The 17,614-nt window shown below is 34.0% G+C and overlaps 1 protein-coding gene across 3 annotated transcripts in view; it reads left to right on the forward strand.

Moving 5' to 3' along the window:
* The window catches only part of LOC119632989 (S phase cyclin A-associated protein in the endoplasmic reticulum), a 62,315-nt gene that overhangs the window by 10,470 nt on the left and 34,231 nt on the right, over nt 1-17,614 (forward strand). For all 3 annotated transcript variants that reach the window (XM_038026164.1, XM_038026166.1, XM_038026167.1), the window contains exon 6: nt 4,065-4,204. In XM_038026164.1, the coding sequence (XP_037882092.1) occupies nt 4,065-4,204 (140 nt within the window). The remainder of the gene's footprint in view (nt 1-4,064; nt 4,205-17,614) is intronic.

Below are 17,614 nucleotides of genomic sequence, written 5' to 3' on the forward strand. Positions count from 1 at the left end.
ATTCCATATAAATCATTCAATGTGTTTGTCTTGACATGGCAAGCACAATCCCCTGTAGATAGTAAAACACGATGGAAGAACTTTCCCGCCAACCATATGTAGAGTGGCTCTTGGTGAATCCATGTGACGTTCACATGGTACCAATAAAATTTAGACCGATATATGCCAAAATTTGATAACATTCCGACGATTAGTGACCAAGTTACCGATGTTTATTAGTGACTTCTGTTTCACTACATTTCAAAAGTAACGTTCAGCGGTCTGAACTGAATCGCAATTGCAGACACATTTCCTTATTTCCATACATACTATAGACGTAGATATCTGTGCTATTTAAAAAGATTCCTGTAAAACGTATTATTTGGTATCTATTGAAAAGTGCCCACAAAAGGGAGATGTGGCTATAATGTACTAAAATATTAACTGAAAAATACTTTTGTTTTAACGAACGACTTAAGTGGAAGCGATCTGAACCGCTATTCGGGACTTGAATTTAAAGCCATAACTTTGTGGGTAATGATGCGTAAGTTTCACGATTCCTCTTATTTAAAATGTGGTTGATGGGAAAGTAGGGTTTGTAAGGCATTTGCTACGGAGATGTTGGCATCCATTCGTCAAATATCACAAACCAATTAAATGCTTCTTCTCTGCATCGTCATGTGTCTGTAAACTGTAACCAAGTTGTAATTACCCTTTATTGGCAATAAGGAGAACAAGCTAATTACTTCCAATCACTTAATACCTAAGAATTTGATTGTTTAATAATCACATTTTTTAAATCTGGATGAATATAGTAAAGTTTAGTTTTAGTCATGATATTACTTTGGAGGAGCGCAACAGTTGTCATAAATAAACGTGGAAAGTGAGAAATAACGCTTAAAACTAGGAGTTAAGTGACTAAACACACATATTGAAAGAATAGTAAATAGAAACTTTTCTATATATACTCTGTGTGCTGCTGGCGGATGAATATGATGATGTATTTGACTTAAAGCATATGCGCGCACCTACAGATATGTTAATATGCGAAATGAGTTGAAAATACTTCCGCCAATGCAAAGTCTAAAAAATATCGGGCTTTCACTAGAAAAAAATATATATATTGATTACATTCTATTCGCGTCCTCACTCGGACTAATATTTTCACATGACAGAAGGATAACTGTATAGTGCGGACGGGCTAAGAGGGTGTTATAAGAAACACCAAAGCATTTTGTTGTTGTAGTTTTTCTGACATTTTTCCAATCTTTCTACTGCGAAGGAACAGTCACAACACTTAAAAATATGGATTATTTTGGGACAATCGTTATTTATGGAGACTTAAGTCATTTTCGCTTTGCCTTCCGGAGATCGTGTTAGAAGTAAATTGCTGTCCTGTAAAAATGCTCGCCCTTGCAAATTGAGTGGGAAAAGATTTTTAATTAAAATATGTTGACTCTGTGTTCACGAAACTTCGATGAGCGTCTGGGTGTCATGCGGTCAGATCAAATCAATTCACAAGAGATTGCGAAATTATTTTCATGCACAAAGCGATTTTCTTTTCAACCTTGCTTAATTCTCTGCCAACCCTGTCCAAAAAGGGCGAAAGTGTATGTGACTAGTTGTTACTGATAATAAGAGGATTTAGCAGAAAAAATCAAAATAAATCAATAAATGGCAAACTAGGTAGGAGTAGTGACGGTCGCTCTTAGCGCGGCTGTACTGAGTGCTCAATTGGTGTAACTACAACACCTACCCTATTAAATAGACTATATGATGCCACAAATGATCAATGTGTAAAACGATGGAGGAATATACTGACTGGATGTAGCGGGTTATTGCTTAGCCAAGTAGGTAAGAACCGGGCCTCTTAACTTGGCTTAACCGGGTTTACTTCTTAGTGCAGTAGATCATGCTTTGATTACAATTTGTCGCAGCTGTAACGATTGCCCTGCCCATAAAGGGCGAGTGCCAGGTTGCAAGCACTCTCCATCTTTCTCTTCCCATTTCCTTGCGATCATCGCGGTGTTAAATAGCGAAGGCTAATTCCCTGAGCAATGAATTTGAGAAACCGTTTGAGTAGAATAAATTTTAGTATAGGTAATGGATGTCTCAAAATGAAGTAAATTCAGCAAAAGTTAATCTCATCTATTTATTGCATGTATAGAGAATAAAAAGATAATTAATTTTTACGTAAAGCTAAAAAAATTGATAATCTTTAGACGAAAAAGTACGCGAAAATAATGCAAATAATAAATTTGTGATCCTCATGGTGACGTTCACTTGACGACGCACCTGCAATTGCTTGTTGGAGGCTAAGAAATGCAAAGCGATTGTATTGTAATCGATCACCAAAGATGGGTTCAGAAATCTTGAAATGTCCTAAGAGACCTCTTTGGATTTCCGCATGCCAAGACCAAGCACGTTTTCAAAGGGCGGAAAAGCAAACAATGGCTAAAGTTTTTCTTGCTTTTCGAATATGAAAAAAATGATAAAAGAAAATGACGAACAATTTAAGCGCATGAAAGACTTATCCAGCAAACGAAAGTGACTTAAGACAAATAGAACAAAAATAACTATTAAAAAAATTAGTTTATTTTAGTGCGAAAACTTTTGATAAAACATATGTAAATAACGTTTATAGTACGAGAGACGGCTGTGCAATATATCCTGTCAAGCCATATATTATATCAGCTGATTTTGACAACAGTTCAACACGGAATGTTTTCTTATTATTCAGTTAGCGATTTTCATGCATATATGCAGTGAAACAGGAAGATGATGATCTGTTGTACAGATAGTTAAGTATTTTCCTGTTTCTTATAACTAAAAAGGACCATAAGTACGGTGACTAAAAGTCCAACTTTATTGAACTATTTTGCATAGCACGTACTGTCAGGCCATATATTATATCAGCTGATTTTGACAACAGTTTAACACGGAATGTTTTCTTATTATTCAGTTAGCGATTTTCATGCATATAGGTAGTGAAACAGGGAGATGATGCTCTCTTGTGCAGATTGTTAAGTATTTTCCTGTTTCTTATAACTAAAAAGAACCATAAGTACGGTGACTAAAAGTCCAACTTTATTGAACTATTTTGCATAGTACGTACTATGTGTATCGTGTCCGGCGCAGAAAGTTTACCTTACAGTTCGAAAATAGGACAGAGGATAGAGGACAGCGAAAAGAAACCAATCGTCAATATATCAAAGTTATATATAGTAATGATCCAAAAAGTAGTTGACTTTGATTTCTAGCCAACTATCATAGTATCTTTATGAAAAAGGCGCTCAACAATTGTTTTTCAGTCACGCAAGTCCGACTTTCTCGTACTCGCGTACTCGTATTCTGCCAACAAAGTTTGTCATCTTGTCCGTAGTTAGTTGAGCGAGTTTTGTCCACTGTGCACTGTTGCATTGTTATTATATTTGTCGGCTACAGTTTACCGTTTTACGATAATTAATAATGCCCGTTAGATTGACGTCATTTGTAACATATAATGATCATAAGCAATAGTCTTATTTTCGCTTGTTTTTCTTTATAAATCTACTTATGTGCGTATACGTGCTTTATATAAATACATGGCTCGTAATATATTGCGCGTCCTATATAATCTTATTTCATATAGAATTTTTATGATTTAAAAAAAAAAAAGGCGTAATTTTTACATTCATCACGCAAGGCCCTTGTTGCTATTATCCTTATCATCATTTAATATTTTTTTTTGTTTTTTCTTTGTGTTTTTAGTATTTTTTGTGTTTATGTATTTATTATTATTATTATTATTATTTCTTTATTTTTACTTTTATTATACTACAACCTATACCGTATGAAATGTATTCATATACATATATATATATACATACATGAAAATTGCAACAACGGCAAAAATCGTAAAAAAAAAAAGTATTTGTATGTGTTAAAATTTCTGTAATAAACGAAGATATTAAAATCCAACCAAAGAAAAATAATAACAAAATCTCTCTTTAATCCTATTTCTTTACTTCTTTCCTTTCTTTTTAATGATTTTTTTTTTTTTTTTATAATGTTTTTTCTTGTTGTTATTGCTCTTGTTATTGTAGCTTCCCGAAGAAAAATCACCACAACATCCTGTCGAGTTATCCACCGAATTAATGCTGGCATGCACAGTGGCAATGTCGCCTTCCTATACTAAAAAGCACACCCACCCTAAGATCTTGGAACGCCTACCGGATTTAATAAGGTAAGAGAGTGAAATGCTTTCAATTGAGTAAAGCAAAAAAAAATTTTCGAATAGCACAGAGAATCGCAGAGATTAGTTTGCTCTCTTGTGGAATATGTAGAATGCAAAAGGCGAAGGAGAACGCACACATATGCAATTAAGGCAGGAGAATTTTCGAATTAATTTAATGAGATTGAGAAAAGAGCGAGAGCGCATGTTAAGTGAAATTCGAAAATTCATATTTCCTGTACTCGCCAGTCGAAATGTGAAAGCGAAAAAGATAGCAATAGAATGCAAAATAGATAAGCCATGTAGTTGCTCCTGTCTCGCGCCCAACTTTTATACCTACGCTTTTTCTTATAGCGCGGCAAAAGAAACTCACCGCCGTACCAATAGATATATATATATATATACGCATGCATGTATATGCATATTAAATATATGTATAATATTCGTATAATATATGGTGGTTGGTGGTAGACTATGGGTTTTTATTGGAATGAGCAAGTGTTTATGTTGCTGTGTGTGTATATATCCAAGCTACCACAACATTAATCGGTGATTTGTATACGATTGTATGCATAGCAGCGTTTTACTCATTGTGTGCCACCGCAACTGTGTATTGTCGGTGCTGAAAAGCTTTTTTGTCGATGTATGCGAATGCTTGTCTATGCGTGCATCATCTACTCGAGTACATATATATGTATATATATATATATATGTATATATATTGTATTAATGTGGTGTGCGTTGGTTATTTTTACAATCGTTATATGTATTCTCTATCAGTTCGTTAGTCCGTCTGACGCTACATCTACCTTGTCAGTATGGTGTTGTTGTTTTATCATTTATCGTGTATTCTTGTGTCAACGCCGTGTATTTGAAATGTTTTTGTTTACATATATATACATATATATATACATAACATTGTTGTTGCTGTTGCTTTATTCATTGTTATTTTTTCTTCTTTCATATATTACTGGTTTCAAAGATCTGTGTTTTATTTAGTTTATCGCTTCATAAGTAACCCATCGAAAAATATATTCTTTTCATATATATATATATATATATATATATTAGGCAATGTAAAAAATATTAAGCCTTCCGAAAAAAATTTATTAATATGTATATTATATAGACATATCTATATAAAAAATGTAAAATTTAACAATCAACAAAATTGTATCTGGCTGGCATCGAATCTTCGGTTCACCGTTTACCGTTATCTTAAAGAAGACTCTAAAAAATCAAAAAACTAAGTTTTCTTATACTATTTTATTGGGTGGGCCTGGTTGATGTTTTCCATTTTTGTAAAATAAATATATTTGATATGTTGTTTCGTTTCTCTGCTGTGGTTTATGCGAAACGTGCAAAGAAGATGAACCAATATTTTTTTTTGATTTTCAAACACAGAGATTGTGTGGGTGTCAGTCTGTGTTCTGGCCTGTAACGACTTCTAATGAAATTTGAAGCCGATATTCATTGGGCAGACAGATTGGCAAATACGATGCTGATCAAGAATATATAGGCTTTGCGGAGCCGCTGAACCTTTTTCCTACGCGTTTCAAACATTTCGACAAAGTGAATATGCCGCTCATCAATCGATGATGTGTGCAAGAGGAAAACTCTACGAGTCATTTTTAAAATCAGTTCAAAAATTGCCAAAAAGTCCTACTTCCAATGCGTACATACATATGCAGATGGAATGGTAAGTGTATGTGCAGTGATCAAACGATTTTATTTTCTTGCATTTTCTCTCACAATAAATAATGCGGCCTTCCCTTAAAACGAGCTCTGGCAATTGTATCAAGGCTCCTAAGTTAGGCTAAAATAAAATGTGCATCAGTTTGTGTTTTTATAACATCAGTCAGTCATTCGGGAGCTTAACGACGAGTTGATAGCAGTGAGTGCGAGTCTAGACAATCGGGAGATAAATTGTTTCGTTTCGTTGGGTGCCTTATTTGTCCAAATCGATTCGACCGTCATCAACGCTTTTCTGCTTTAGCTTATTAGATGACTAGCAACTTGTTCATACACTTTGCCACTTGTTTCCCTTACAAGGCCGCTCATACCCACTTGCTATTCTATAGCTTTACTGTTCTAGAGGTCGTACATTACTGAAAAACTGTTACGCAAACCAAGAAACATCCATTGGCTTGTATTCCTGTGAAAGGAATATTCTCAAATGTGTGTGAAGCACTAATGCACACATATTTTTGTTTTTGGATCAGTGGGGAAATCAGATAAAATTTCTCCATTTAGCTCTGTTTGACTTTATCTAGAACAATGAATTTAATTATACGGCACGTATTTATCCATAACGGGGAGACTATGGCACTGATGTGAACGCCCACAAGTTTTTAGGTGAAACGCCACTAATGATAGATATTTCTCATTAAGGTAAGACGACAAGTTCGATTAGCCATTTCAATCTCGCTACTTATCTGTTGAACTGTCTTATTGTTCGTCACTTGCCAATCCGACTATCCGCTCGTCTGTCTGCTCTCTCTCTTGCTGAAGCTTGGCATGTCCACGGTTTTAATTGTTGACTACAGATCGCATTCGAACAGTTGAAGAACGTTGCCATATATTAGGAATAAAAATGTGTTCAAAAAATTAGGGGAATATTTTTTGTTTTTTTTTTAAAAAAGCGTTTTGTAAAGTAAGAAATCCAATGTTTTGAAACATTAACAAATAGAGAAAAAAACATACATCGATACTTGAAGCGAGTGTATTTTTTAAAATCAAGATTTCCCCTTACATAGTGAACAAAGTAGTATTCAGTTCATATTATAGGATGCTCACGCGCTTACAATAGCATTCGTTGAAAACTGACAAAAACGAATAAGCGATGAGCTATCAAAAATTCGGTTTAAGCTGATAATGATTTCTCTTTTTGTCCTGTGTGTAATTCAATATTTTCTTTACATCACATTTGGATTGACTGACTGACTGACTGACTGACTGACTGACTGAATCATGTTTTCTTAAGAAGCCCTAGACAATGTGTGTCTGCTTTTTGTATTTTAAAAATATAAAAACACTCAATCCTTTCATTTGTAAAACAACTCTCCGATGAGTACATAGATATATGCGTGCGGTAGGTATGACGAGCTATATTATCACAAATGTATATACACGCATCGAATTTGTGCTAGTTGTACAGCAGATTCTTAAAATTTCGTGCTGAAATCTTTCATTGCTTTTCGCTACAATTTGTTTGCAATTTTAAATTTATCAAGTTTGTGTAGACGACCTCCTCTCTTGAACTTACTCATTGGCTAGATGCCGTAATGAAGTTCCTTGTCTTGTTAAAGTGCGTCGTTTGGGTCCAACTCTTGTCCATTGTCGCAATAATCGCCTATAAGTAGATAAACTTTCCCCATCTTAAAGCACAGCAAATAGTCGCATACCGTTCCTTCAAGCGGCGCGTAATCAACGAATTCATCTCATACAACTTTTGTCGCCATAAGCTCTTTACATAAACTTACTCTTTATTGATTTAATTTAGTTTACGAGGTATTTTTTAGTTGCTTGGCTATTGAAAGAATTCTTATCTTATTAAAAAGTTAGTTAGCTCTTAGCTCTAATTCATGTAAATATCAAATCTTACAAAAAAAGAAAATCTCTATACTTTACAAATACTGTAAAAAAGTTTCCAATGTCCTTGATTAAACGGCGACTTTGATAGTGAAAAAAAAAAAAAAATAGAGAAAAATTTTAGTTTATAACCTTAAAAAAAGTAAACAGATGTAATGGATAGCTTCTATGAGGAAGACGACCGATATCGGAATTACGGATACAAAGATGGATGAGGTTTCCTGCCTGCCTGTTTTTCGTTACCTTCAGATTCGTTTGTTCTTCTTTCTGCTTTTTTTTTATTTTTTTTTTATTTTTAGATCATGTTTAGGTTTTTCTTTTATGAAACATAACATATCTGCTGTTTTCATTTCACATATATGACTGCAAACACTTACCACCCAACGTGTCTACTTTATATATATATATATATATATATATATATATATATTTGACATGAAACTATATATGTACGCAGATATTGCGATGTCAGTCAGTTTGTTTTTTTTTTCCTTTTTTTTTTTTTTTTTGATATTTCATTTTCATTTTTTTTCTGTTCTGTTTGGATATCACCACCGAACACGACAGACAAAGCGAAAGAGTTTTGTTGAAATGAAAATAAATTTCGCTCCATTTGGTTATTGTTGTCTTAAATTAAATGCCTGGCATTTAACACTGGCATCTTCCACATTTTGACTGACACCCGGAAATTTAGAACGTTTCGTTATTTGATGGATAATGAGACATTTTGACGGTAAACACATTTTTTATTTTTATAAAGTTATTACGTGTTTATAGAAAAAAAAAAAAAATGCGAGAAAATTCTTTAAAAAATTGTGGGTCAATGCCTTTTTCTAGGTACTATATATATATACGATTATGTATGGGTAGGGAAAAATAATAAGTAAATAAATAAAGGAAAATGTGAATTATTATCGCTTCTAAATGAAATCTTTAAATATACAAAGTGTGTTCATAATATAAGGCGGCCTTTTATTTTTCTCGAAAAATATTCATTAATTGTGTCTGTCCCCCCACAAAGAAATCCCTCAATAAGGCATCATACACTTGTAAACCAGCGCCTTTATTCAATCCTCCAAGCAAATCTGATATGCGCTGATTACGCTATGACCTTGATGTATTCTAGCGACGCGCTCTTTACCTGCTTAATCGTGGCAGAATACCGTTATTGTGGCATGTCGTTTTCTCTAGAACACATCTCGTATATGCGGTTTGTATATTGCAAAAAAAAAAAACATTACATGGAATTATCATAATATAATGCTCGTTCTAGTCCATCACTGTGATGAGTAGGATGACATCTTGAGTGCATTACGCTATTCAATAAGTTTGTAGGATGACAGATTAATGTTCGCACTATTCCATATCATTTGTAGACACTTTACAATTCTTAGACGAAGATGTTTCACGATATCCAAATTGTTAGTGCAAAATAATGGAAAAATTTGAATATCATGCCTGGCGTTACCATATCAGTTGTAACTTGTAAATGAATTGTCGTAACTTAGCGAAATTTTGACACCTTTCATTCAAAGATTAGCATTATCTGAGAATCGCATGAGCTCGTTAATAGTCATCTTACATTTACACGTCATCCTACGAACTTATTGGGTGATATGCGCAATTTTCAATCACTTCACAGGTCGACTCAAGCGCTTTTTCATCCTTTTTGTAAAACAAATACAATTAATGTAGCCTTTCCGCAACGTTTTCATAAAAGCTTGCAGGATGAGTTCTTTATTCCGTATTTTATATCAGTGGAGACTAATCAAAAGTGCTAAAACTGTAATTGTTATAAATGAATCAAGTCAATAACACTATAGCGGGCCACGGCCCACCGTACCGTATAAATACCCTACAACACTTATTCATATAACGAGTTTTTAAAGTAAGGCGTTATATATGCAGAGATCGATGAGGTTGTCCGATCCGCCCTCCATTTCAATAGTATGCGTCCTTAGGCTAAAATATGTCAGTAGACCAAATTTCATTGTAATATCTCTCGAAAACATCGATGTGTAGGTTAAACGCAAAAATACATTAACCCACACAGAATCGTTTTCACGTTATAAGCTTTTCTGGGTGTTACATAAGCTCTCACAAACTCAACATATCCTCTATCAGTAGTGGTGTAGGATATAAAAATGCAACTTTAGAAAAGAAAATTCGATCTATTTATGATGTTAGCCAGAATTGTCTTGACAAAATCAGTCAATACTGACGTATAAAAAAACAAATTCTTTTTCTTCTATTCTTTTATTTTTTTTTTGTTGAAATTTTACAAAAAATGTTTGCTTTTAAAAATCCGGCTTTACCGCAAAAAATTAATGTAACATTTTTTCGAGGTTTGCACATCAAAAGAATTAATTTGTTTAAAAAGTGCTGCACTATCTTGGGTGTGAAGATGTGCAGTGCCGACCAAGAGACGGTACGTAATGCTTATATCGAATTAGTAAAGAAAGTACATCCGGATTCTGGTCAGCCAGAAGCCTCGGAAGATCGCTTTCACGAAATCGATGAAGCATTTAAGTTTCTACAGCAAAGATTTGCTAAAAATCGTCGCGGAATATTTGACGACGATGATGATGAAGTGCCTGATATAAGGCACACTGCGCCTCAACATCGTCGCTATTTGAGTTATTACGATTGTGGCCCGGGTAACGCTTTACAGCGTCAAAAGCAACAACAGTTAATGAAGGCAAAAGAAGCCCAAGAACATCTTATAAAACATCGTGTGGACAAATCCCAAATTCCCGGTGAAAAGAGTCTCACGGAAAAAGGAGGAATTTTTGAAGAAGAGCAAACGAATAAAACTCAATACGGTTTCGATCGCGTTGTAGAGGATTGTATACAAGAGGCTATGTCCAAAGGTGATTTTGATAATTTAAGTGGTGCCGGGAGACCTTTACCTAATGTGCATGCACAAAATCCCTATGTCGACTACACTATGCATAAGGTGAATAAAATTTTGTCAGATAATGGTTTCACACCGCAATGGATTGCTCTGCAACGTGACGTTAGAGAAGACTTGAAAAATGTGAGAAAAAAACTCGAGCAGGAAAGAATTTACTTTGGCGAATATCCTTTAACGGGCGCAGACCTAAAGGCATGGGAAACAATTTTAACGAATTATGAAGAAGAAGAAAAGCTAATTAACGCAAAAATAGATGAATACAACTTGATAGCCCCGATATGTGAACGTCAGCTTTTCCGAGTAGATTTGTGTAAATTATCTGATGACGTTTTAAAAGATCCAGATATACCTAAAAATCAGGATCGGCCCTTGGCAGATGGAAGAAACGATAAGGCTATAAATTCGAACGAATCAAAAACAGATTTTCTCGGTTTCTTAATTTCTCTCTTTTAATTTTTCTGCTCTATATCTGTGTATATCGAAAATGATTTGTATAATTTTTGTTTGTATTTTGTAAAAGTTTTAAGGGCTGGGAAAAGGAAATCTTATGAATCAAAAATAAATTTATAGCGTTTTATATTCAATTATTTATCATTTTATGATGTTTTCCTCAATTAGCACCGCCTGCGGATAACAAATGTAGTTGACTACGGAAGACTACAAGTTGTTGTACCTTATTTCATTTCAGTCCGATTACCGTGCGCCGTTATCTATGTACTCTTAAGGATTTTTATCTAAGAGTAGTTTATAGAGGTACAAAGGTAAAATATTGGTGCTGACAGAAAATCCCGCCCATCTCAAGTTAGTTGGTATTCGAATTTTATCTAAGCCTAAGTTCTAAGACTAATTTTGTGAATATAATCGCATTCGATCAGCCCGTTCGCATTAATGTTACATTAAGCCGCCCTCTATCACGGGTTTATATAGGGAGTAATTTTAATTGTATTTTGTTTCCTGGCAACTAAGCGAATCTCGATTCTTGTTCGGTGCGAATTTGATATAGGACTTTTCTTGATATAATTTGACCCCCTATCTAGCAAATTTTCAAGTATTTTGCATTCTTAGTATGATGTCCCAATTTCTTCCTATCTCCAATTTATTATATTTTTCAAAGGATTTCTGTCCTTATGGCCGATTATTAATTAGGTAAATCATTAAAGGGGAAAAAGAAAGTTTAAATATTCGGTAGACTTCCGCATAGTTATTAAATCGCTCTTACTGCTAGTTTTTTCGACGATACAGCAAACTTCTTACAGCGTCTCACTCTACTTTTCCTAGTGGAGCAAAAGAAAACAATTATCGTAGTACTTCATGGTCTATCGCAAGATGGGTTGTAGTTGACACTTAACTGTGGTTTTCTTAAGACAACATTAGCTATGCAAAGCCGAGTTTTAAGCTTTCGCAGTTCTTTAGCGTTTCTTTAGCCTTTTTCACTCCTAATTTCTTTTTTATCTACCACTAGATCTTTTATTAATTAGCGAAAGTTGTCTGAATGAAAAAAAAAACGTGAAGTTTTCGGAACATGGTACCTTTCGTATTGGAAAAAAAAAAGTTTAATAATTTTAAGTAACTTGAAATCGCGTATAGCTCGAGATGGTAATTAGTGTAAGGTATACGATGTCGATACATAATCGACGTACGAAAGATGGAAAGGGGTTAATATCTGACAAAAATTCCACACAAAATAGAGGATCTTTTACAATTGTCCGAAATTGTTATTGACAAATATTGTATTCTCAGATTTCGGTTCACTTAGAGAAGTGGATTTTTTGAATTATTTAACCATCGTAAGCCTAAATTCATGTCGCATCACTATTGCTTGCAGATTTGAGAAAACGCCCTTATTCGCAAAAACCTATCTCTTCAGCCATTTAGGCGCGAGGTTGTTTTGCAAAACAAAAAATAAACAAAAAAAAAAAAAAATAAAAAAAAATACGAAACTGATTGGCTTCGCGTGCATTGTAAAAATAAAAATTCCCTTTATATTTTGAACGCTTTGTTATGCGAAGAATTTAATGGCGGGTGCAACAAGTAAATCTGTGTGTACATGAAATTCTGAAATGTGTGTAATATATGTTTGCATTTTTTTTTTTGTGTTTTTAAATTTTATTTAAAAAAAAATTTATATAAATTAGTACTTATTTATTAGATTTATTTAATTAGTTGTTGTTGTAAAAAAGAAAACAAAGAAAAAAAGACTAAAATGCATTCATTCAATGATTTATGTTAGCATAATAAATTTAATTCTATTGATATTGCACTGGCATTATTAATGTTAGTTTTAACAATGATAACAACAACACCGATCGCAATGACAATAAAGCTTCTTTTTTTTTCCTTTTTCTTTTTTTGTATGTGCTTTTGTTAATACACATAACGCTTATTATTCATAGACCATAGAGGGATACATGTGTTTGTGGAAATAATCGTAAGATGATAATAGTTTTATTATCCATGGTATTATTTCCGCAACATTGAAGGCCCATCAGCTACTTATCGTGTTAATTTACCAGCAGGAGAGCAAAAGTACCGTAAAAACCGATTTTCATTTCTTTCATTTCTTTTTTGTAAACGTTTGTGCCTGTGTGCCTGTGTGCCGGTGTGTTTAAATTCCCAAGAGCTATAAAATGAATACATGTCTGTTGTCTATACAGCAAACATAAATAAGAGAAATATTTACATGCATTTTCAAAGCCAGTCCAGTTAATCACACTTTTAAGTCAAAACGGGTGGTAGTAGAGCACGCGTATAACAAAGTCGGGGTTGAAAATGAAGACTCTTACGACTTTTACGACATTATATGACAGTTGTTTGAAAAAAAAAAAAAAAAAAAAAAAAAAAGGAGAAAAAACAAACGATTGTTTGATAATGTGTATACACAGCATTACTGTTTGCTTTAGTGGCTTTAGTTTTGGGCGCTGCTGTGTTATGTTATTTTAGATATACCCTCGCGCGCAATTGAAATTTAATTGACTGACCGGCTGTTTGTTGATCCCTTTCCTTTTTCCACACTACGTACTCGATTCAATTGTATTGATTGAACGGTACACTCGAATGACAACAATCTTAATAAAGATAATGACAATGATGTTAGTTAGTATCGGCGACCTGTGTATGTGTCCTTGGCTGAGTTTTGTTTTTTTTTTTTTCTTTTTTTTTCTTTTTAATGCATATAATAGTTTAGCATAAGGTGGTAAAGTTTCAAGTGAGAATATTCATAAAGTGGTGCTTGCCTAGCAATACCTAGTGATAGTGGTAGTGGTAGTATTTTGTCGCCATTTGCTACAGCTATAATGAAGATGACGATAATGATGATGGGCATTAAATAAGGCTCTGGCTCTTTTATTATGCACTTATCATTGAAAAAATATATATTTCACTTACGCTTACGGTACAGGATATACTTGGTAGTAGACAAACATTACTTCTTCGTATCGCTAGAGGTAAAGGATTTACTTCTTTTTTTTTTTTAACAAAACTTTTCTAGAAGAGAGAGAGTATAAATATTCCCTGGAGCCATTAGAAATCAAACAAAGGAAAACCTAGTAATTCAATAGTCATAAGGTGTATGTGTAGCGGACATAAGCAAATAGCGAACAGCTTGTATCGCTGCATTTTTTTTTTTGATTTCCTTTGATTTTTTCTCCATATTTTTTTTTTTTTTTTTTTTTTTGATAGATAAAGTCTGCGTGGAGGATAGCATAAATAGACTCTAATCAACCTGACGTTGTTTGCGTATCTCAAATTTCCATTTGATATGCTTTTCGCTTTTAAATTGCACTTGCTTTGAGATATGCGTTTAGAATCGCTCTTCTTTGCTATTTTAATCCTCTGTGTATGTGTGCGCTTAACTGTTTGTTGGCTTTTTGGTTGAGGTATCCCCGAATAATAATCACAGATGTGGTATAATGTACGATTTTTTTTCTTTTTTTTTTTTGTGCATATCATTCAAACCCACTTCATGCATGCATATGGTTTTTCAGTTTGATTATTTTTTGAAGTAAATATTTTGAAAAATGCATTTACTACTACTATTACGACCGTTACAACTACACCATGTACTCTTATAGCTTTGTGCAAATCCTGTCTATGGAAAAAAAAGTGTCCTTTTACACTTTGTTTGTTTGGTTGTTTGTTTGTCGTTTTTGTTTTTTTTTTCTTGCTTTCTAGTTTTATATTACGTTTCATTTTCACCTTCTTCGACGTCATTATAATTGATGCTGACTTTTTGACAGCTTCTGCATGTAGAAGCATCTGTTGTGTTGTTTTCGTTGATTTTTTGAATTTCGTTTTCCACAAAACTGACATTTCTCGTTGCATGTATATCTACTTGTATGTATTTACGTATATGTGTTAAGTGTATGTTATTTTTGACTTGAATTCAATTTTATGTCACATGTGATGCAATCGCTGCAAATTAAAAAGAAAAGTGGAAAGAAAAAAAAAATAAATAAAACGAATCTCAATTAATGCACTGAAATGTGTGCAGGTGTTTGTATGCTTTTCTCCTAAGAGAGAACTTGTTTGCAAATGTGACCATCGTGATGCACTTGATGTTTCAAAAATTATCGTTTTTGATGGGAAATTCCGTTTGTTGTTATCTCCGATCGTTTCCATAAAACTTTTTCCACAAAGTTCCATAAGAAATTAAATAAACAGAAAATTGCTGCAAAGCATAACAAGTAAATAAATTTGCTGAACGAGTTTATTAAAATCTTTCAAATTTCAGTTGGGAGGAGAATATTTTTTTCGAAAATTATTTCCATATAAGATTAAATTGAAAATCAATTTTTAGTTGAGTTTTTTTTTAGTCTTTTAACTGCTGGCTAGCAGCAAGTGCATCTTTTGCAGTTTCTTCCTCTGTCATTGCGTTACACTACATTCAAGAAGGGTTAGGGAAAAAGTTAGACAAATAATTAAGAAAGCCAGACGAAGGTAATGTCATGGCGGCTTATTCTTTTTTGAGCAAGCTTCGCGAATCGGATGCTTAAAAGTTTCCAGAATTTTACTGGTTTTAAAGGCTTGCTATTCCCTTCTTTTTTCGAAAACGTCTTTGTCTTTTACGTACTTTACGTGAATTGCCGCATCACGTATACCATACTTGCGGGTTAGTATGCGCGATAGATCCATATAAGATCCAATTGATGATTGTCATGCGTTTCTTCCGTCTCATATTTCAGTCCAAGTATGTTCATTTGCTTCCGTTGAGGAAAGAAAGAAAGAAAGTTTCCTATCAATTTTACTCTGTATATATGTTGTAAGAGAGTTCTTTGAATTCTTATAAAAAGAGGTAAAAAGCTTCCGTAGTCCATTGGCATGCGAAATGAATGCGTAATAAAATATAATAAAAATTGCTATAGGATTATTTAAAACTTTCACCATAATATTTTTCACAATTATTTTTTCCTTTTTTTTAATACGAACTGAGTGCGTTGACGGTCAGAAGGAAGTGAGGATAGACATAGGAAGTGGCTGCAGTCTAACGAGTGGCTGCCTACCCATCTTCATTTCTTTCATTTGATGTGTATGTGCATATGGTGTATGAATCGTTATGCGTGGTTCAATTTCCGTCTTCTTCTTTCCTCTCCTTTTCGCAGTTTTTTACGTGAAAGCTTTTTTAAATGGTCATATTACATCTGAGTCGAAAGATAACTTGCCCGAGCATCCTGTTCTCCACGATTATCGAATTTCCTCTTCGTCATGGACCTTTTTTGATTTGCTACTCGGTGATTCGCAGATTTTCTTAAAATATTGTTGAGCAGTTATTGAGGGTTTATGATATCAATGGATACGCACGCTATGGAAAATACTTCCGTCTTGTAAGCATCCTGATAGCTGGAATGGAAGAGAGATTTTCTTAAAGTTCTATGCGGTTATTTTTCATAAGAAACACGTCCACCGCCAAGGCAAAACACGTTTGTAGGATCGCCATGCAGATTACATACATAAATTCCTCGTACGTTGTCTATTTTTCGCGATAGATGCTGTCGCCGCCATCTCTCTAATTATAGTTGGTAAACACAAGGTCGAAATGGTATGAAACCTTGAAATATTTCGTTTGAATCTTGCATAAATCACAAATATGAATATTGTATGGTCCAAATGAACAGAGTCAGGTCTCTAAGAATTGTGACAATCAAATCAAGTTTTGCCGGCTTAAATTTCAGTGCGATAGAGAGAGCATGCTTTAGTGTGGCTTTATTGTGGCTATAGTGAATGGTAAGTCGGTAAAGACAAAATAATTACCAGCTAAATCTTTAACCCTAGGCTGCTTCCTAACACTTTCTGTTTCGTCACTGCTCTCTAGCCGGCTTCATATTACGCGCATAGGACATATTCTCCGAATGATTGGTCATATTAATTAAACAAAAATGTATATAGAATATTTGATGCGTACTTTTTGATATAACAAGCGATTCTTCAAGTCTTCATTGCTCTTTTCATTGGGTGGTTTGTAAAAATATAAAAAAACTTTACAGATGCATAGAAAAACGTGCATGTTTTTATGTTTGGACTATGCGAACTCAGTTCGCTCTTCAAGCAGTTAATCTGAGGACACTAAATACAAAACATTTTTACGGGATCGCGAGAACATTAACACTTGTCCGGAAACACAAACACACCTACCTACACATATACGGCAGGCATTTTTATACGAGTATCGTGAGGAACAAGAGCAGGGCTATAAACAAAAGAAAATCGCACTGACTAGAGACGTAGCTAACCAGCAAATGCATTTGCACACCCATCAAGTAAACTACTTTTACTCTGAACACTTCCATGTATACACAAACACAAACACACACACACACACACACACACACACACACACACACACACACACACACACACACACACACACACACACACACATATATATATATATATATATATATATATATATATATATATATATA

This window comes from Glossina fuscipes, unplaced genomic scaffold, assembly GCF_014805625.2.
Source record: "Glossina fuscipes isolate IAEA_lab_2018 unplaced genomic scaffold, Yale_Gfus_2 2, whole genome shotgun sequence".
Taxonomy (NCBI): domain Eukaryota; kingdom Metazoa; phylum Arthropoda; class Insecta; order Diptera; family Glossinidae; genus Glossina; species Glossina fuscipes.